The 22,498-nt window shown below is 34.1% G+C and overlaps 1 protein-coding gene across 2 annotated transcripts in view; it reads right to left on the bottom strand.

Annotated features, from left to right (window-relative positions):
• Positions 1 to 2,205: 2,205 nt before the first annotated feature.
• Zpbp (zona pellucida binding protein) overlaps positions 2,206 to 22,498 on the bottom strand; it is a 92,338-nt gene continuing 72,045 nt past the window's right edge. For both annotated transcript variants that reach the window (XM_076864567.1, XM_076864559.1), the window contains one exon: positions 2,206 to 2,300. In XM_076864567.1, the coding sequence (XP_076720682.1) occupies positions 2,206 to 2,300 (95 nt within the window). The remainder of the gene's footprint in view (positions 2,301 to 22,498) is intronic.

A 22,498-nucleotide genomic window follows, 5' to 3' on the forward strand; every position in this document is an offset into this window, starting at 1 on the left:
TATAAATGTAAGCTATTATTATTTTTTAATGTCAAATATTTTGATGCAAGCAAAAATATTCAACAGAAGCTGATTTATGATAATTTCTCTTGGGTTATTTTATGATTTTTATCATACATATTGTCATAAATTTAAACAACCTTTCAATAGCCTATCTGGCATTATAACAGAAGGTACTTTTGTCTTAGCTATTGAAGTATTTTTACTCAAATGATTTTAAATGTCAATTAATTATTATGCACTTAACTATATCCTGTGAAGAAGGTTAAAACATAGGAATATCCTATAACTGAATGTGAAAAACAAATATACAACCAACTAAAATAAATGATAAATAATACATAAAGCAAAAAACATTTCACCATGGGAAACAGGAACATGAAATAATTAATGTCTTGCTTTCTTCTATGTTTTTCCTTTGCTTCAATTTCTGCCAATTGTTCTCTTTGCCTGGACTCACGCTTTCATCTTATGTTGTTCTAAATTTTGGTATTTGTGAAAGTTCATTTCCAGTCTGCCTATCCAAGCTAAAAATCCTGAACTTACTCCTATCACCCTCTTTTTTTTTTTTTTGTCTACTCTTACCCAGATCACCTATGTCTTCAGTATAGATTTTGACCTCTAGGACTTACTACTACCATCCCAACTCTATCTCTGCATTACCAGGCTGACCTACTATTTATGTGATGCTATTCATGTGTTAGAAAAACATATCATAAGTTATGTTAGTAAAATTTTAAATAACAGAATAAAGTTAGCCAGTGTTAAGGAGTAAAAATTAAGGAAAGAATTATATCTAATTCATCATTTTATACACTCAATATGTACTAGTTATGATAACTCACTCCAGTAGTGTAATAATTCTTAATATGTTACTTACCAGAGGAAAGAAGGCATTTGAAAAACTTCTATGAAACTATATGAAAACAATCACATCATCATGATGAAAGAGATTTAAAAAAAAAAAAAAAGCACTACCAGGGCTAACAACAAAATACAGCCACAGTTAATTTATCTTCCATTTTTATTTGTGTGAGAATTCCAGGGTTATATTTGTCCATGGGATGGCTGGGCCATACACTTAATTACTGGACCATACACTTATTTTATCAAGGATAATAGTTCCCAGCATATAATTAATACTTTTTCTGTTAATGTGTTGCCCACTTTTACCTACATCCAATTTGTGTAATTTGGTAAGTACAAATATCTGTGTCCTTTTAAGAAAGGAAATATGAAGAGCAAAACATTTGCTATGAATGTCCCATAGCAAAGATGATACAAATATAAATCAAACAATATTTAGGAAATTGAGAAACTGTTCATTTTGTAAGTTATTTATGTATTTTCCTGGTACTTAAACCTTTGATAAGTTTTGAAATTCAAATATAACATCCTTGTGTGAGAGAAGATAAATATTAGTCATGGTATCAGTAATAACTAACACATAATACTCATTTTTAATAGTGAAGTAAATAAAATTAAAGTTCTAATGAGTGATTCTTTTTCTAGAGGTATTATCAAAAAAAAAAAAAAAAAAAAAAGAAATATCTTAGTCTCCCTACTGAGAAAGTTCAAATGTTGATCTAGGGAAATATAATGATTTCTCCATTTCATTCTGAAATGTCAGGGTAATTAAAGAGACTTTAAAATGGAAGTTTAAGATAGCTACATTGAACTGTTTTAAAAACCCACAATGTGGTTGGGGTTACTTTATGATACTAAAAAGACTAACAATTGCAGTAATAAGATGTAGGCTTTAAAACTGGCTTTGAACTGTGAAAGGGTGAACTAGAATAGTTAAATTTCCATAAAATTAAATCAAAGGATTGAAATAAGCTAAAATCAAAGTTATAAAACAACGTGGTGACCTGAGTCCAGTGAATATATAGTAAAGAAAATAGGATACATATTTTTAAAACCTGCAAAATTTTCTGGGCTAATCTAATACAGTATATTTAAAACTATTTTTTAAACAGTGATACAAGAGATATTCTGAAGTCATATGTAGGTTTAGCATTCATGGATAAAGATAACAGGATGTTCACACTTAAAAGTATGTGGACATACTATGATTAAAACAATGAGACCTTTTTTGTAAAATCTTATTATTTAATTTTAGCATAATAGTGATTTATTATATATTAATACTTCAAAAATATACTTTTATGTTTAATAAACCACCAAATAATTCAAGATAATGTCCTATACGCATGCTTTTGCTCCATACACCAGACTGCTGTTGCACTGAAGGCAGTGAATTCCATCACGGGGATTATAAGATCCAGGGCTGCAGATCACTGTGAATAAACAATAAATTAGTAAGTAATAAGTCCCCAAAATGTCACATAAACTAATTTTGTATGTAGCATAAATTGTCAAAGATTCTCTTAAGTGTTATTTTAATTGAGGTAAAATACATATAATATAATTTAATGTCTTTAACCCCTTTTAATTGTAACTTCAGTATTGTTAAGTATACTCACATGTATAACCAATTTCCAGAATATTTTCATCCTGCAAAACTGCAACTCTATGCCTATTAAAAACTCCTGTTTTTCTTCCCTCCTGCCACTGGCAACTTAATATTCTATATTCTTCATTTAGGTAAAATGATATAATAAAAGCTTTTCACTCTGATCTTGGTTCAGACAAAGACTATAATCTAAAATAATTTTTACTGGTAATACAATGTTGAGTTCAAAGATTGAATAGATCATTCTTTCAGGTATAGCAGAAGCCACTAGATGTCAACATCACAGGTACAACCAATTGTGCTTATCAGATGGCCCATCATAAACTGTGCCTTAGATTTGTAAAGGTAGCTCCAATCTGCAAAGTGACTACAGCTTATTTTTAATAATCTTGTGATTTCAAGTCCTATTTTTACTACTTACTAAATATAAAATTTGAAAAAATGCTAATTTAAATTAATTTGATAATCCCTAATATAAGGATAATGCCATGAATATATTATCATATCTTATATCTTCATGACAGAAAGTTAAAGAAGTGCAGAAAGAAACAGAGTTCAAATACCATTTGTTAATGAGATTTACTCTGGAATCCCAGGTAAAGCATTCAAGTCTCTAAATTTGACTCTCCTCATTTGTAAAGCAGGTAAAATAATGGCCAAATTCATAATGTTAACATAAGGATTAAAATGAGATGACTTCTATGAAAAAGCACTCAGTGTATATGCAATCAATAAATGCCTAACCAGAATGCACTCTGGGACTACCATCTCATCCACTGCAAGTAGAAGCATGCATTTCACATTCTGTCATGCAGAATTCTAACTAGGTTGAGTATCTAACCTGTTTCTCCTTTTCCTATTGAAAGAGTAGTTGGACAAGGATCTCAGTCATACATATAAGGTATGGATGTTATAGGACATCAAATAAATTCTTCCAGCATTATAATAATATGTGTTAATGTTTGGATTATTATACTATTACTATTTAATTTCATATTGTTTTAAGTTTTAAGAAGTAGTTTTTAAAATTAGGAAATATTTTAAGTATTTATTCAGAGGAAATATTTTCAATACTATATTCCACAGACTTTTTCAAATATTAGTAAATGTTTTATTTGGAATGTAATGTTTCAGATGGAAAAAAAATACGAATTCACCAATGTTAAATAGATGTGTTTTGCTTTACAAATAACAAGAAATTTTAAACTGATAATGTACATACTAAAGTCCCAATGATGTTAATACAGTATGTTTTCTCAAACATATGTGATCATAATGCCTTTTCTCTCAAATCACACATTAATATTTCCTGAAAACACAAATGTGGTAATGCTAAGCAAATTTATTGGAAGTGTTAAATCACGGCACAAGCTGAAGAGAAATCTACATGCTATTTTTACATACATAGTTTATACTGACTGTCACAAAAAGAACCAATATTGGCATAATTTTGAGTTCATGGGTTATATATATATATATGATCTTGCAATAGCTATTAGAAATAACAAACTTTCATGATATAATATGTCTAATGCTAGAGAATCCTTATCTGTAGTATTCTTTCTTAGTATTGTAATACTAAAATATTTTTCTCTGTAAAGCATATTTGAGGGAAAATGTTAAAATGGAATTTAAACATATAGAACAAGATAAGTGGACTACATTTATTAAAAAAAAGAAGGATGCACTGATGACTTAGTATTGACTTATAAACAAATGACAAGAAAGTACTGGAAAAACCCTTCTCAAATTTTAGATAAGGAATTTCTTTAAAAGATACATACACGAACCTAGTAAAAGTACTTGATAATAAATTAAGGACTTAATAAAATTTTAAAGTAGTAATCAAGGAGCACATTAGGATAATAATTGCAGCTATGTAATCAACAAAAGAATATGATTCAGAATATATAAATTACCCACATAAATCAATGAGAAAGAATAGAAAAACTACTTTAAAAATAGACACCAAAAGAGAAAAATACAATTGGTTAACTTATGAGCTTTTTACTATACCAAAAAAAGTATTAAAATAAACCAGAATCTAAACAATGCAAATAAACATCAAAATATATACTCAGAGAAGGTTCAACAAGATGCTGAAATAGGAAGCTCTGGACCCCAGTTCTCCCATGAAAATATTAAGTAAACTACAGGGTACAGGGCAAAGTAACTTCATAAGAGCTCTAAAAACAAGTCAAATATCTATAGCAATCCAGTGAACACACAGACAAAACAAAACAAAACAAAACAAAATACCCGCAAAAGAAAATAGTGGGAAAAATAGTGGGAAATTTTATGGCATTTTTACTCACTCATGCCTAACATCCTCCTCAATACAGTTCTGGGAAATTCCACTCCACATACTTGAGAGAACAGAGCACACAGAATTGGCACTCTTAAATGCATGAGGGATGCCTGTCATTGAACTTGATGATGGCACAAGTCATATCTCAGGCCATAGGTATGGTTCCTAAAAACCATAACTACAAATCCATACATGCATGGGCAAGAGATTATGCATGAACACAATACCTAAGTCTATAAAAGAACCAAGGAAATTCTCAGAGAATTAAGACATTTAATATCAGCCATGTATATGGAGGAATCATAAAAAAGAAACACCTATGGACAAAGCATATAAAGATGCTCAACATCAGTAATTGTAAGAGAAAGGCAAATAAAATCTATAATGAGGTATCACCTTATATAGATTAGTATGAGGAAAAATAAATGAATGTTGGTGAGGATGTGGAAAATTTGGAAACTTTTTGCCTTGTTAGTGGGAATACAAAACTTCTATGAAAAACACAAACATAATGGAGGTTCCTCAAAAAAATTAAATATAGAATTGCCATATGATCCAGCAAACCCACCTCTGAATGTATATCCAAAAAAACTAAAAGCAAGATCTGAAAGAGATATTTACACACCCATGTTCAATGAAGCATTATTCATGGTAGTTAAGAGGGTGAAGCAATGAAGTTGTCCACTGGTAGATGGGAGGACAAACATACATAAAATGGAAAACGCATAATAAAATTCACCCTCAAACAAGAAGGAAATCCTGTCATGTGCTACAACACAAATAAGCCTGTGCTAAGTAAAATAAATCAATCACAAAAAAAAAGACACTGCATGAGTCCCCTTAAAAGATGTTATCTGAAGTAGTCAAACTTATAGAAACAGAAATAAAAACAGTAGTTACTAGGGGATTAGGGGTGGGTAATCGGAAATTGTTGTCCAGTGGATAAAAATTTTCTGTTACGAGTTCTGTTTAAATACACCAATGATAAAACAATCCTATCCGGCAATTACAAAAATATTTATTTACAATGTATTAGTATATAATATTTTGGGATAAATTTAATCAAGTTGGCAAAATACTAACACAGATCAGTGAAATAAACTAAAAGACACAAGTAAAAGAAAATACACCACATCACCATGGGTTAGAAGACAATACCATTAAAATGTAGCTCCACCCAAAGCTATTTATGGATTCGATGCAATTCCTATCAAAATTTAAATGGCTTTTATTTTCCCCAGGTATAGAAATCTGCATCCTAAAATTCATTTGGAATCTCAAGATAAATCAAATAGCTAAAACACCCTGAGAAAGAAGGGCAGAGTTAGGATCTCATGCTTCCTAATTGTAAAACATTAAACTAGTAATCAAAACAAAGCAGTGCTACCATAAAGAAAGCCATATAGAACAATGAAACAGAACTGAAGATCCAGTAATAAACTCATTGGGTCAAATGATTTTGATAATACTACTAAGATTATTCAGTGAGGAGAGGGCAATTGTTTTTTCAATAAATGATATTGAGAAGAATAGATATCCACATAAACTGAACATGGACTCTTAACTTATATCATATAATGGATCCAAGACATAAACTTAAGAGCTAAAACTGTAAAATATTTAGAAGAAAATATTGGGGAAAAGTTTCATGACCCTGGATTTTGTAATGATTTCTCTCACACAAGGAATGAAAATAAATGCATTGAACTTCATTAAAATTTAAAACCTTTATTCATCAAAAGACCTTATGAATATAACAAAAAGGAAAGAATATTTGCAAATGATGTAAGGAGTTAATATCAAAATATACTTAAAAACTCCTACAACTCAACAATAACACAAAAACAACCTAGTTAAAAATGGATGTGGCTAAGTGTGGGGTATGTGCCTTAAATCCTAGTGATTTGGGAGGCAGAAGCAGGAGGATTACAAGTTCAAAACTCAGCAACTTAATGAGATCCTGTCTCTAAATAAAAAATAAAAGGGCTGGGATATAACTCACTGGCTAAGTGTCCCTATGTTCAATCCCCAGTACCAAAAAAAAAAAAAAAGTTAGAAGTCTTGAATAGATATTAACTCCCCAAAAAAATTATAAAATGCCAATAATACATGAAAAGACCCCTAACATTAGAAATAAAAATCTAAACCACAATGGGACACCATTTCAAACACATTAAAGATGGCAAGTATCACAATAACAGAAAATAAGAGCTGGTGAGGAAAGAAGAAATTGTGAACCTTGTACTTTCTTAATGTGAATGTAAAATGGTTAAGCAGCTATGGACATAGTAATAATGGCTCCCCAAAAAATTAAGAATAGAATTACCATATGATCCAGAAATTCTGATTCTGGTATTTAGCTGAAAAACCTGAAATCAGGGTTTTTTTTTTTTTTTTGAAATCAGGGTTTTAAAGACATATTTGAAGACTTTATAGTCTCAATGTCTGTATCTACCACCAAATTGACAGGAAAGACTTAATCCCTGATGAGGATATATTTAGAGACAGTGTCTTTAAGATAGTAAACTTAAATGAGTAGAATTGGGCCATGATCCAATAGGACTAGTGTCAAATAAGAGACACCAGAGAGATTATGTGCACTATCTTTTTTTTTTTTTTCTTTCTTTCCATGAACATGCACAAAGAAAAGGCCGTGTGAGGACATAATCAGAGATGGTTATCTGCAACCAAGAAGAGTACCTTTACCAGGAACTTATCTGAACAGAACCCTGATCTTCAAAACTGTGAGAAACTTAATTTCTGTTAAGACACCCAATCTATGAAATTTTATTGTGGCAACTTATCCTAATATAGATCCAAAAGAAATAACTACAGGAACTTAAGAGATATCTGCACATCTGTGTTCTCTATAACATTAGTCATAATAGCCAAGAAGTGGATGCAACCGATTGCCCATTGCTTAAATGGAAAAATCAATCTCCTTCTTCCTCCCCATCTCTCCTTCACTCTCTCACTCCCCACACAAACTTGCATGTGTGTATACCCAATGAAATGATTTTTGTGTGTTGACCTTGTATCCTACAACTTAATTCCTTTATTAGCTCTAACAGTTTTCGGGGGGGCGGGGGGATGGACGTGTCCAAGTGCAATTTACATTTAAATGGTTTTGCTTCTTTTTATTTTTGGCAATACTATCAAAAACAATGTACATATTAAATATAATCCATATCAAAGTTCTATCAGCTTTCTTTGAAGAAATGGAAAGATGATCCTCAAATTTACATGGAATTTCAAGTGGTCTTAAGCACCCAAAACTTGAAAATACAAACAAAGCTGACAAAATCGCACATGAAAATTTAAGAACTTACTAAAAATCTGCATAATAATAAACTATAATACTAGCATAAGGAAAAACATAATGGAACAGAATTGAGAATCTAGAAATAACCTTATCTATCTAAGACAACTGATTTCCATCAATGATGAAAAGTGCATGAAATGTGAAAATAGACATTTCTTCAGCATAATTTTGGGATGACTAGGTAGCTGTATAGTAAGAATGTATTTGGACTCATATTTCAAGCCACTTAGCACAAGGGTTGGGGTTGTGGCTCAGTGGTAGAGTACTTGCCTAGCATTTATGAGGCTCTGGGTTTGATAGTCAGCACTGCATAAAAATAAGTGAATAAAATAAAGGTCTATCAACAACTAAAATATATATAGAACAAATTAGCACAAAATACATTGATGACTTATTTGAAGAAAACAGGAAACTTTTATATATTGGATTTTGTAATAGTGTCTTAGATATAACACTAATAGAATGAGCAATAAAAGAAAAATGATATATAAACCAAATCTCTAAATCTGTTTTAATAATAAATTTCCAGATTATTAATAATAATATAAAAGACAAATTAGAGGATACATGAAAATATTTGCAAAACATATACCTGCAAAGGTCTAAGATACAGAATATCTGGAGCTTTTATTACTCAACAACGAAAAGACAAAAACTCAATTGGACAAAGGGGCAACAAACTTACATAGGCAACCCCCAAGAAGATACACCAATAGCCAACAAGCCCAGTAAAAGATGCTCAATATAACATTGGTCATTTGGGAAATGCAAATTAACACTAAATGAGACACTACTTCATACACATTAAAATGGTTAAAAGTTGGGTTGTATGTTTTGTTGTTAAAGGAAAATAATAAGTGTTACCCAAGATATTGTGTAATAAACAAGTAACCACAGATGTTACTAGTGGGACAATAAAATGTAGTAGCCACTGTGAAAAACAATTTGGCACATACTCAAAAAGTTAAAAACAGAATATGATCCAGTAATTCCATTATTGTTATTTACCCAAAATAACAGAAAATGGGTAGTTAAGCAAATACATTTTCATAAATGTTCACAGCAGCAGAAACCACAATATTCAAAATTTGGAAACACTCCAAATGCTATGAATGGAGAGACTATATATATATAATTTGTATACATATACAAAGTATGAAATATTATTTAGCCACAAGTAGAAATGCAGTACTGATATATACTACATCATGCTAAGTAATACATTATGCTAAGTGAAATAAACCAAATATAAAATGATACATATTTTGTGTTTTCATTTATGTGAAATATCCAGAATAGATAAATCTACAGAGACAGAAAGTCAACTGGTTACTGCCAGAGTTTCAGGGTAGAGGAGAATGGGAATAACTGCTTAATAAATATAGGGTTTCTTCCTGAAGTAATTAAATTGTTTTAGAACAAGATATAGTGGTTTCCTAACACTGTGATTATATTAAATGCTACAAAATTTCACATTAAAATGTCCAATTTTATATTGTATAATTTGAACTCAGTAAAAAGAATGAATAGTTTCATTTGATGCATGGGTCAGTATAAATTTGTGTAACATGGATATAACTGATAAACAAAAAGAGAGGACAGACTGAAAAATGTAGAAAACAAACAAACAAATAAATAAATAAATAAATGCCCCAATGCCCTTAATTTAATGACAGTCATCAAAGAATAAGACAAAGAAACTCAGGATACACTCAATATAAAATTGACAAAGATTCCCATTCTCAGGCACTAGAATCAAACTGTTGTAAACCCTGAATAAAGAGAAACTCTGAAAAGTTTGCAGAAAAATACTCAAAATATGACAGAGTTTGGGGAGATCTATATGAATAGAAGCTCACTTTTAATCAGAAAAAATATATTGTTCAACACTAAAGGTTAAAAAAGATGCTTTGTAATAAAAAGTAGAATATTGAGGATTATAATGTTGCAACAAAAGGTAGGCTAAAGGAAGTTCCTTAGCCTGAACTTAGAAGTAAAGTATAAGCTACTATTACCAGAATCAATTTAGTATCTTGCTTGAAATAACCAAAAATAATGGCAACTATGCAAAACACATGGAAATAATGTTTTCCAAGACACTGGATATTGAATCATAAGGGACAGTGATCCGTTAGAGATAGGAAACAAAAAATATGAGTCCTACAAGAGTAAGCCTAAAATTAATAAGCAGTTGCCATTTCTTACTGCCAAAAGTTCCCAAATTATGGCACAGGACACTAAGATAAGCCCAAAAAACTCTCTGAATTGAAGAGAATAACCAAGCTAAGAGTTGGAGAAGCAAAAAAAAAAAAACAAAAAAAAACTAGAGTTATTAAGACTGTGTACCACAGATAAGGTAGCTGCATAAAGACAGAACTTTGGAGATGATCAGTATATCTTTCCCAAATATAAAAAACAAATCAGCACAGTGTGAGGAGGAAGTTAACCTCAGGCTAGGGAAAGAACCATCTATTTTGACAGCATTAGAAGGAATGGTGCCTAGTAATCATTCAGGCTGATTAACAGTGCGTGTTCCCAACAGCCAGAAAGGAAAACTCATAATTCACAGGCCACTAGGAAGAGGATTTAGGAAGATAGAGGAAATAATTACCTCTAGACAGAACACTGAACTGGGATTTCCTACCAAATTATAATAGTAAGACATAAAATGATAAAAAATAATGTCTGTAGGAGCACAAAAACAGCCAGCACCAAATAACATAAAATTCAAAAAAAATCTATAATCTAAACAAAGATGACTAGTATGAAAAGAGACAGTTTTATGGTTTGGATTTGAGGTATCCCATAACAGACACTGTTTATGTAGGAATGTGCAGAGATGAAATGACTGGATTGTGAGAGCTATAATCTAATCAGTACATCATGGTATGGACTAAGAGGATGATTAAGCTATACTGTAAGGAGTATAGCTGGAGGTGGTATATCCCTGGAGACATACCCTAGAAGGGTTCTTTTTCCCTGTAGCTCCTTCCTGTTTTTTTTTTTTTTTCTCTCTGCTTCCTGACTACCAGGAGGCGAGTAGTACTACTCTACCACCTCTTCCACCATGATATTCTGCCTCACTTTGGGTCCAGAGCAACGGACATAGCCCACGATAGGCTACACTTCTGAAACCATCAGCCAAAATAAACTTATCTTTCTCTAAGTTGTTCTTGTTATATATTTTTTGTCCCAGCAATGCAAAGCTGACAAAATAGAAATTGGTACCAAGAAGTGGGGTTTTTACCATGAGTAACTTAATGGTATGGTTCAGAAGCTTTTGGAGAAGGAAGGTTTGTAGAAGAAGCAAGGAAGACTTTGAAGATGCAGATGGGAGAAATTTTAAGAATATTGCAAGTGGAGCTTCACTGGTGATTCTGGTGGGAATTCAGAAGACCAACAGGCAAACAGTAAAGACTTCTCATGAGGTTCCAGGGGGAATGAAAATTATATTGGGAATTGGACTAGATGTAACTTATGCTATATTCTGGAAAAAATTTTTTATCCATGTCCTAAGGTTGGATTTAAAGGTGATAAACTAATTAATCTGGTAGAGGAAATTTCAAGGCAGCAAAGCATTTCAGGTGGTGGGATGGATTTTCCTGGCAACTTTTAGCCAGGTTCACTGTAAGAACAGGGAACATAATTCAGAAAAAGCAGATTTTTAAAACTTGCAGTATGGCCAGAAAAGTGCATATAAAACAGGAGCCAAGAAAGGTATGCTTGTTGAAGAGATTCTAGCCACTAAAGAGATACTAAGAACTGTGTACAGACAATAGGAAAGATGTCTGAGGGCATCTCAGAAATTTGCAAGACTACATCCCTTGCTAGCTCAAAGGTTTAGAAGGGGAAATTCCCTTGCATAGGGGAGTCTAGGATATTTTTTCCCTGTGCTCAGCCACCTCCACACTCAGAGGCTACTGCAGTCATCATCCTCAGGGCTAGCAGAAGACCCTGGAGTCATCTACATGGTGCTGGTTTTGCAGGAATACAGGATGCTAGAGTAAGGGGGTCATGGAGGCTTCCCCTGAGGTTACTAAGGAAGGTTTGGGAGTCAGTCAAAGTGTGGCAGGGTTGTAATTCCTGTGAGCAGCCTCTGAAAGGGTGATGTGTAAAGTTGTAAAGGTAAAGCTGAAGTTGAAATGGAGACTCCAGGAATTAAGAGGATCCATAAATGTTGTCTGCTAAGGAAAGCTTGAGAATGAAGTCCAAAGGGGTGGGCTATCCAACCTTGTTGGAGAGAACATCTCATGACAATGTACCCTAGGTGCCAAATGTGGCTATAGGACTTGTTAGCCCAGCTGAGTTTTGATATTGTTTTGGTCCCATTCCTTCTTGCTATGCCCCTATTCCTCCCTTTTGGAATGGGAATGCTTACTCTGTGTCATTATATATTAAACATATGTAACTTGCATTTGATCTTCACAAGGACTCACAGCCAAGGCTTTGCCTTGACTCTCAGATGAGATTGGAACTTAGACCTTTGGACAATTCTGGAACTGTTGAGACTATGGAGACCTGGAGATGAATTAAAAACATTTTGCTTTGGATGATGAATCTGAGTTGGGGATGAGGGGAAAAATGTTATGGTTTTTATGAGGCATTACCTCCAAAGCAGGGATGTTTAGAGATGAAATTACTAAATTGTGAGAACTGTAACATAATTATTCCATCCTAGTTTGAATGGACTTACTAGATAGTAACTGAAGGCAGCTGGAGCATGGCTGAAAGAGGTAGACACTGGGAGCATGCCCTGGAAGTGTTCACCTTCCCTGTGACCCTTTCCCCTTTTTCTCTCTCCTTCTTGGTTTCCATGAGATAAGTTACACTCCTTCACAACTCCCTTCCACCAAAATGTTCTGTCTCACCCTGGGCCCACAGTAACTGACTCGGCAAACCATGGACTATACTTCTGAAACCATGAGCCAAAATAAATTCTTCTTCATTTAAATTGTTTTTATGACTTATTTTGGTCACAGCAACACAAAGCTGACTAACACAGGCAGGAAAATATAAGCCACAATAAAGAGGATAATCAAATAATCAGAATTAAACTAGAACCAAGGCAATCAAATAATTGTGCACTGAAAACTACACAAGCATTAGTAAAAGAAACTAAAAACCATCTAAATAAATAAACTTTCTGTATTCATGAATAGGAAGACATTATTATTAAGCTATCAGTATTACCTAAAGCAAATTATCAAATTCAATGCAATTCCTATCAGAATGTTAATATCCGTTTTTTAAGAAATGGAAATAGCAATCCTCAAATTCATATCGGAATAGACAAAACAATCATGTAGTAGAATAAAGTCATAGTATATAACTCTTCCAATTTCAAAAATTACTATAAAGCTACACAATAAAAACAGTTTAATTATGTCATCAGGACAGTCATATAAACCAGTGAAATAGAAATTAACTCATTTATGATTAACTGATTACTGATAAGGGTTCCAAGTACTCTAGTTATGTAAATAATCATGTTGTCAACAAATGATGCAGGGACAATTAGTGTTCCATGTGTGGAAGAAAAAAATGGATCCCACATCTCACACCATATACACTTATTAACTCTAATTCAATCTAAGACATAAATATAAGAGCAAAAATTTTAAAAATTCCTAGGGGAAAAAGAAACACAGGGCTAAGACTTGATAACTTCGGATAAGGCAACAGATTATTTGATACGACCAAAAAGCATTAAGGAACAAAAGAATAAGATAATTTGGAGTTAATTAAAATTAAAAACATTTGTATATCAAAGTACAACTGGAAAAGTAGAAATGTTTACAGAGTCTATGTCTAACTACCAAAATATGTAAGCCCTAATCATAAGAAAATCGGACTGCTTATATTAATATCTAATAAAGTAGATTTCATGCAAGGAATATTACCAGGTACATATAGGCATATTATATAATAATGAAGGTATAAAAAGTGTTTCACTTCACATTCTAAAATTTACTTTGTTAGCTATTAATATAACCACTTCAGTTTTCTTATGACAGTCCTTTCTGTTGTCAGTCTTATTTGAAAAGGAATACATTTTATCTTTTCATTTCCTCATCTCCACTTTCCCCTCCCTAAAGGGGGGCCAGGAAACCAAATTAATTTTGCTCATCCTAGGTTGAGTTATCTGTCTTTGAGTTTACAGCTACCACAGGAACCATGTAATTCACACTTGGGGGATGGATTAGAAGATCTAAGGAATCGCTATTTCCCAAATTAACAAGTGTATCACAATCCTCAATCAGAGAACACCTGGAATGGTGCCTTTGAAAAGCTTCTTTAAAATAAGCCCTCTGTTTTTCCTGATGGGCAGAACCACAACCTCAGGGACAGGAGTCCCTTGGCTTCTCCTTTACTAGCAAAGCAATAAATCTTCTTTTTCCATTTTCTCAAAACCATTCTTATTAAATTGGCATGAATTGGCATTAGGGACAAAAACTGAGCTTTTGGTAACAGAGTGGCAAATCACATGCACAGAAATCAATCCTAAATGTCTATTTATCTAACTACTGAATTTAAAAATATATAGCAGAACTACTAAAAGTAGTTTAGTAGAAATGGACAAATTCACAACTATAGTCAGGAGCTTCAAGCATTCAACTCTCACAAACTGATATAATAAATTGAAAACATAAACAACAGGGAAGCTGGGTATAGGCACACTCCTGTAATCCCAGCTACTTGAAGGCTCACATAGGAGACTTTCAAATCAGAGGCCAACCTGAGCAACTTCATGAGACCTTCCTTCAAAATAAAATTTTGAAATTCTGAGAGTACGGCTCAGTAAAAGAGCACTTGTCTAACTTGCCTAGCATGTGCAAGGCCTTGAGCTCAATCTCCTAAATCACAAAAACTAAACCAAAAAAAAAAAAGAGTAATACAGAAAATTTAACTTCTGTAAACATGAACATCCATCAAGATATGTTCTGAACCACAAAACGATTCAAAACCACTTAAAAGAATTAAAGTAATACAGAATAAATTTTTTAAAAAGAAGAAATTTAGGTGTAAATAAATATGTATATGTTGGAAATTTTCAGTTATATGGGAATTAAAAAAAACTACTGAATATGACCTGGGTCAAAGAAAATTACAAAAAATATTTGAACTGATTGAAAACTTGAAATATCTACAAAAAATACAAATAGTGTGATACAGTTAAATCAATGTTAGAGAAAATATGTAGCTTCAGATACTTATAAAAGGAAAAAAAGTATCAAATCAAATGTCTAGGCTACACTGCAGCACATTAATTTCCAGATGCAAATGAAAGAAAATAGTTTAGAAAATGTTAAAGGTATGAGACAAAATTAATGAAACAGAAAACAGACAAATACGAGAAAAACTAAATGCGGGTTCTGTGAAAAGATTAATAAAATATTTCAGGAAAAAAATGAGTAATATTAGGAATAAGAAAATATCACTATAGATCTTGTGACCCATTAAAGAAAAAATATGTTGTTCAATTTGTGGAATAAATTTGAATATCAATATAAAATGGACACAAATTATCAAAACAGGCACAGAAAACCTGAAAAGTTCTATTGTGATTAGTTATTGAATTGTCATTAAAGTTATTCCCAACGGGAGTTACAATTTTGCTATTGTGGTCTAGTCTCCTAATGCCCTTTCATCCCACTGATAACAATTATAAAATCAGACTAAAATGAAATATCTACACAAAAAAAGGAGGGTTGGGAAAGGGGAAAAACTGGGGAATGATATTGACCAAATTTTATTCTTACATTTGTGGGTATGCACAAATAGGTAAAAATGAATCCCATCATTATGTACAACTACAATGCATCACTAAAAAATATGGGAAAAAAACAAAGGAAATTAAGGGAATTTAAAAGGGTAGTTGAAATAAGCAACTAACAAAGGTAAGAGTTTGCTATTTGTTCTATTTTTTTTCTCTCAGAGGGAAACCGTGAGGGTGGATTGAGTTTCAGAGTAGCATATGCCAGTACATGAAACTATGAGAGCAGACTGACCATCTTTCTGGACAATGGAACCAAGGAATGAAGCCTGAAGACATGACCAGATGAAGGCAAAATCTTGGACAAAGAACAATTGAGAAAGAGTTCAATTTATTCTATGTATGGCTCTGGATTAGGCTTAATAAACTTCCTGAACCACACATACATAAGATACATCTTTTTTTTTCTTTTTTCTTTCTTTCTTTCTTTATTTTTTAGTTTTCTGCGGACACGACATCTTTGTTTGTATGTGGTGCTGAGGATTGAATCCGGACCGCACGCATGCCAGGAAAGCGCACTACCACTTGAGCCACATCCCCAGCCCCATACATAAGATACATCTAAGCCAGCATTAAAAGATTAGAAAACCGAACTGAAATTTGAAACCATAACAATCTCATACTAACCCCTGAACACAAGTATAAGAGAAAGGCCAACATATAAAGTCTTTGAACATATTTAAATTATAGTAAACAGAAAAAAGGAATTCATGATCTAAATTTAGATGGATATATTTCCTGCTTAAATAAAAATGTTAACTTTCTCTAAATAATTTGAGCAGAACTCAGGTGATACATAATGTAACATTCATCACTCTAAGATGTAATGCAAACTAAATCACAGAAAAATAAAAGACAATGATATCTATTACAAGAGAGAAGACAAATAGTAACCTCAAGGACAGATGTTTGAAATATCAGACAATAACTTTGAAACAGCTATAATAAATAAGTTCCAAGAAAAAGTCAAAAGCATACTTGAAATAAATGAAAAGATAGTAAATCTTAGCAGATAAACAGAAGCAATAAAAAATGAAAAATTCAATATTTAAATACAGAATATCTGCAATAAAAATTTAGTGATAAACTTAACAGAAGAATGGAGATGAAGCAGAGAAAATAGAACACTTTAAGACAGATTAATTTATCCAACTGAAGAGTAAATAATTGAAAGAATGATGGGGGGAGAAAAGGATAGTATTAACAGATATAACCGATGGGTAAAATGGTCATTACAGAAGAGGAGTTTGAAAAGAAGGGAGAGGGGCAATAGAAAAGGTAGCAATACATATCACTTGGTGATGAACATAAATTTAAAGATTGAAGGATCTCAGGGAGCCCCCAGAAAGATAAATATAAAGAAAAACATGTTTAAAAACATAATAATCAAAATGGGAATACAAGAAAAACCTGGAAATTTGATACAAAAAAAATGAGAAATTATGTACAAGGAAAGAACAATTCAAATCTGGGAATATTTTACCCAAATCTATGTTAGTCAGAAGACAAAATAGAATGTTGAAGGGATGAGAAAAACAAAAGCAAAATCAAACCCTGATTAGCATACTCTGTAAAACTATATTTCAAGAAATGAAGAACACATAGAAAATAGAATTCATGGAGCTGAGGTTGTGGCTCAGTGGTAGATAGCTTGCCTAGCATGTGAGAGGCACTGGGTTTGATTCTCAGCATTGCATACAAATAATTGAAAAAAATAATAAAGGCCTATCAACATCTAAAAAGTATTTTTTTAAAAAATAAAATAGGGTTGCCTCCCTGGCTCAAGGGGCGAGGCTGAGACTCACTGGAGGGAGCGTTGCGAGCGCCCTGCCATCATCCGGATTCAGGGAGAGAGAACATGGTGGCAGGTGTGTAGGGAGCACTCCCGTGACCTCCTCAGCTGTGCTGGCAGAGAGAGACTTTAGAACGACTGGATGCTGTCTGCTCAGGAACGTCCAGCAAAGTTGGGCTGAGATGAAACCTAAGCGAGGAGTTCGAGCTTCTTAGAGGCCGCAGCGTGCTTGGGCACGGGTGAATCCAGGCAACCCCGGCGCAAGGAGGCACTGGCTGATTGATTGGGGACATGCTGACCCTCCGCAACTCAGTGCTACAGAGACCCTCGAGCAGCATAGAGAAACAAAACTACAGATCTTTTGAGGAGGTGCCAACCAAGCCTCCATGGGCCAGCGGAATGAGATCTGAGGTGGGGATTTAGGAGAGACAGACCAGACCCACCTTTCCCACTGGACACCCCGGCAGGGAGACCAGCGACCACCATGGCAGAGACCTGACGTCATCAGAGTTCGTAGGATGGGATTGCTTCAGAGCGAAATCTGCGACCACAAGTGTGTGACCCTCAGCCCTCCCTCTTCATACAGCTGGGAAATCTCAAAAATCTCTACCCAGCTCTCCTTGAGTGTGACTATCGGAGCCCAGGGAATCAGCAGGGGCACCTGACCTCCAACTCCCCCTCCCACCAGCGCTGACAGCCAGGCCTTTTTCGCCAGCTCCCAGGGGCGTGTCTACCCCAGCGAATCAGGCAAAACAAGCTGACGGCCCCCAGCCCCCCGCGCTCCACAACCTTGGGGTCTGGGTGAATGGCAAACAGAGAGAGTGCCCAGTCATTCAAGAGAACAGGGCACCAGGGGGCTGCAGGCCCTGAGTGTAGCTAGATCTGTGGAGAATGGCACCAGTAAGTGGGGCCTGGCTGTCAGGAGAAGCAGGGGGGCTAGAGACCAGGAATGGCCCTGGCAACCAGGATTGGTGAGCCACCCAGTTGGGGAAGAGGAGCCGCCTCACAGGGATTGTTTCCAGTGTATTGAAGGCAGAAGCTCGGCCCAGATGGCACAGATCCACTTACTGGAAGAGAAGAAAATAGAACTCTAAGACTGCATTTATCTTTTTTTTCTCTGTTCATTTTTTTCCCTTTTCTTTTATTCTACCTATTTTTCTTTCTCTCTTTCTCTTTAGTGACTTCTTCCTTCCCCTTCCCCTACCTTTCCTCCCAAGCATGACAACTTCTATTATGTGTAATTTACTAAATGCATATAGGTGAAAAATCCTACATCACTTGGAGAATGAACAATATGTTACTGAATGATCAACGGGTTACAGAAGACATAAAGGAGGAAATCAAAAAATTCTTAGAGATAAATGAAATCACAGACACAACATATCGCAATCTACGGGACACAATGAAAACAGTTCTAAGAGGAAAATTCATTGCTTGGAGTGCATTCCTCAAAAAAAGAAAAAACCAACAAATAAATGATCTTACACTCCATCTCAAAACCCTAGAAAAAGAAGACAAAAACAACAGCAAATGAAGTAGAATCATAATTAAAATCAGAGCTGAAATCAATGAAATTGAAACAAAAGAAACAATTAAAAAATTGACAAAACTAAAAGTTGGTTCTTTGAAAAAATTAATAAGATCGACAGACCCTTAGGCATGCTAATGAAGAGAAGAGAGAACTCCAATTACTAGCATGCGGGATGAAAAAGGCAATATCACAACAGACACTACAGAAATATAAAAGATAATTAGAAATTATTTTGAAACCTTATATTCAAATGAAATAGAAGATAGTGAAGACATCGATAAATTTCTTAAGTCATATGATTTGCCCAGATTGAGTCAGGAGGATACACACAACTTAAACAGACCAATATCAATGGAGGATATAGAAGAAGACATCAAAACACTCCAGACTAAGAAAATCCAAGGACCGGATGGGTATAGAGCAGAGTTTTACAAAACCTTTAAAGAAGAACTAATACCAATACTTTTCAAGCTATTTCAGGAAACAGAAAAAGAGGGAGCTCTTCCAAATTCATTCTAAGAGTCCAATATCACCCTGATTCTGAAACCAGACAAAGACACTTCAAATAAAGAAAACTACAGATCAATATCTCTAATGAACTTAGATGCAAAAATCCTCAATAAAATTCTGGCAAATCGGATACAAAAACATATCAAAAAGATTGTGCCCCATGATCAAGTAGGATTCATCCCTGGGATGAAAGGCTGGTTCAATATATGGAAATCAATAAATGTTCTTCACCACATCAACAGACTTAAAGATAAGAACCATATGATCATCTCGATAAACGCAGAAAAAGCATTCGACCAAGTACAGCATCCCTTTATGTTCAAAACACTAGAAAAACTAGGGATAATAGGAAGTTACCTCAACATTGTAAAAGCTATCTATGCTAAGCCTCAGGTTAGCATCATTCTAAACGGAGAAAAATTAAAGGCATTCCCTCTAAAATCTGGAACAAGACAGGATGCCCTCTCTCACCACTTCTATTCAACATAGTTCTCAAAACACTGGCCAGAGCAATTAGACAGACAAAAGAAATTAAAGGCATAAATATAGGAAAAGAAGAACTTAAATTAGCACTATTTGTGGATGACATGATCCTAAACCTAGCAGACACAAAAGGTTGTACTAAGAAACTTCTAGAGCTAGTAAATGAATTCAGCAAAGTGGCAGGATATAAAATCAACACGCATAAATCAAAGGCATTCCTGTATATCAGTGACAAATCCTTTGAAATGAAAATGAGGATAACCATCCCATTTCACAATATCCTCAACAAAATAAAATATTTGTGAATCAACCTAACAAAAGAGGTGAAAGACCTATACAATGAAAACTACAGAACCCTAAAGAGAGAAATAGAAGAAGACCTTAGAAGATGGAAAGATATACCCTGTTCATGGATAGGCAGAACTAATATTAAAATGGCGATATTACCAAAACTACTCTATAGGTTTAATGCAATGCCAATCAAAATCCCAATGACATTTCTCACAGAAATAGAAAAAGAAATCATGAAATTCCTCCGGAAAGATAAAAGACCCAGAATAGCAAAAGCAATTCTAAGCAGTAAGAGTGAAACAGGCAGTATAGCAATACCAGATTTTAAACTATACTACAGAGCAATAGTAACAAAAACAGCATGGTACTGGTACCAAAACAGGAGGGTAGACCAATGGTATAGAATAGAGGACACAGAGACCAATCCACAAAATTACAACTACCTTATATTAGACAAAGGTGCTAAAAGCATGCAATGGAGAAAGGATACCATCTTCAACAAATGGTGCTGGGAGAACTGGAAATCTATATGCAACAAAATGAAATTGAATCCCTTTCTCTCACCATGCACAAAAGTTAACTCAAAATGGATCAAGGAGCTAGGAATCAAACCAGAAATTCTGCGTCTAATAGAAGAAAAAGTTGGCTCTAATCTCCATCTCATGGGGTTGGGCTCCAAATTCCTTAATAGGACACCTATAGCACAAGAGTTAAAATGAGGAATCAACAAATAGGACATACTCAAACTAAAAAGTTTTTTCTCAGCAAGAGAAACAATAAGAGAGGTAAATAGGGAGCCTACATCCTGGGAACAAATTTTTACCCCTCACACTTCAGATAGAGCCTTAATATCCAGAGTATACAAAGAACTCAAAAAATTAAACAGTAAGAAAACAAATAATCCAATCAACAAATGAGTCAAGGATCTGAATAGACACTTCTCAGAGAAGGATATACAATCAATCAACAAATACACAAAAAAGTGCTCACCATCTCTAGCAATTGGAGAAATGCAAATTATAACCACTCTAAGATACCATCTCATTCCAGTAAGAATGGCAGCCATTATGAAGTCAAACAACAACAAGTGCTGGCAAGGATGTGGGGAAAAGGGTACACTTGTACATTGCTGGTGGGACTGCAAATTGGTGCGGCCAATTTGGAAAGCAGTATGAAGATTCCTTGGAAAGCTGGGAATGGAACCACCATTCGACCCAGCTATTCCCCTTCTTGGACTATTCCCAAAAGACCTAAAAAGAGCATTCTACAGGGATACAGCTACATCAATGTTCATAGCAGCACAATTCACAATAGCTAGACTGTGGAACCAACCCAGATGCCCTTCAATAGATGTATGGATAAAAAATGTGGCATTTATACACAATGGAATATTACTCAGCACTAAAAAATAACAAAATCATGGCATTTTCAGGGAAATGGATGGCATTAGAGAAGATTATGCTAAGTGAAGCTAGCCAATCCCTAAAAAACAAATGGCGAATGTCTTCTTTGATATAAGGAGGGCAACTCAAAACAGAGCAGGGAGAAAGAGCATGAGAAGAAGATTACCACTAAGCAGGGACGAGAGGTGGGAGGGAATGGAGAAAGAAGGGGAACCGCACAGAAGATGGAAGAAGACCCTCATTTTTCTATAAAATTACATATAAGAGGATGTGAGGGGAAAGGGGAAAAAGAGAGAGAGAGAAATAAGTTACAGTAGATGGGGTAGAGAGAGATAATGGGAGGGGACGGGAGGGGAGGAGGGATAGGAAGGGGATAGGAAAGGCAGCAGAATACAACAAACACTAGTATGGCAGTATGTATAAACGTGGCTGTTTAACCAATGTGATCCTATAATCTGTACACATGGTAAAAATAAGAATTCATATCCCTTTTGAATCAAATGTATGATATATGATATGTCAAGATCATTGTAATGTTTTGAGCAACCAATAAGAATAAATAAATAAATGAATAAATAAAAAGAAAATAGAAGTCTTCTTGAGATACC

Source organism: Callospermophilus lateralis, chromosome 1, assembly GCF_048772815.1.
Source record: "Callospermophilus lateralis isolate mCalLat2 chromosome 1, mCalLat2.hap1, whole genome shotgun sequence".
In the NCBI taxonomy this organism is placed as follows: Eukaryota; Metazoa; Chordata; class Mammalia; order Rodentia; family Sciuridae; genus Callospermophilus; species Callospermophilus lateralis.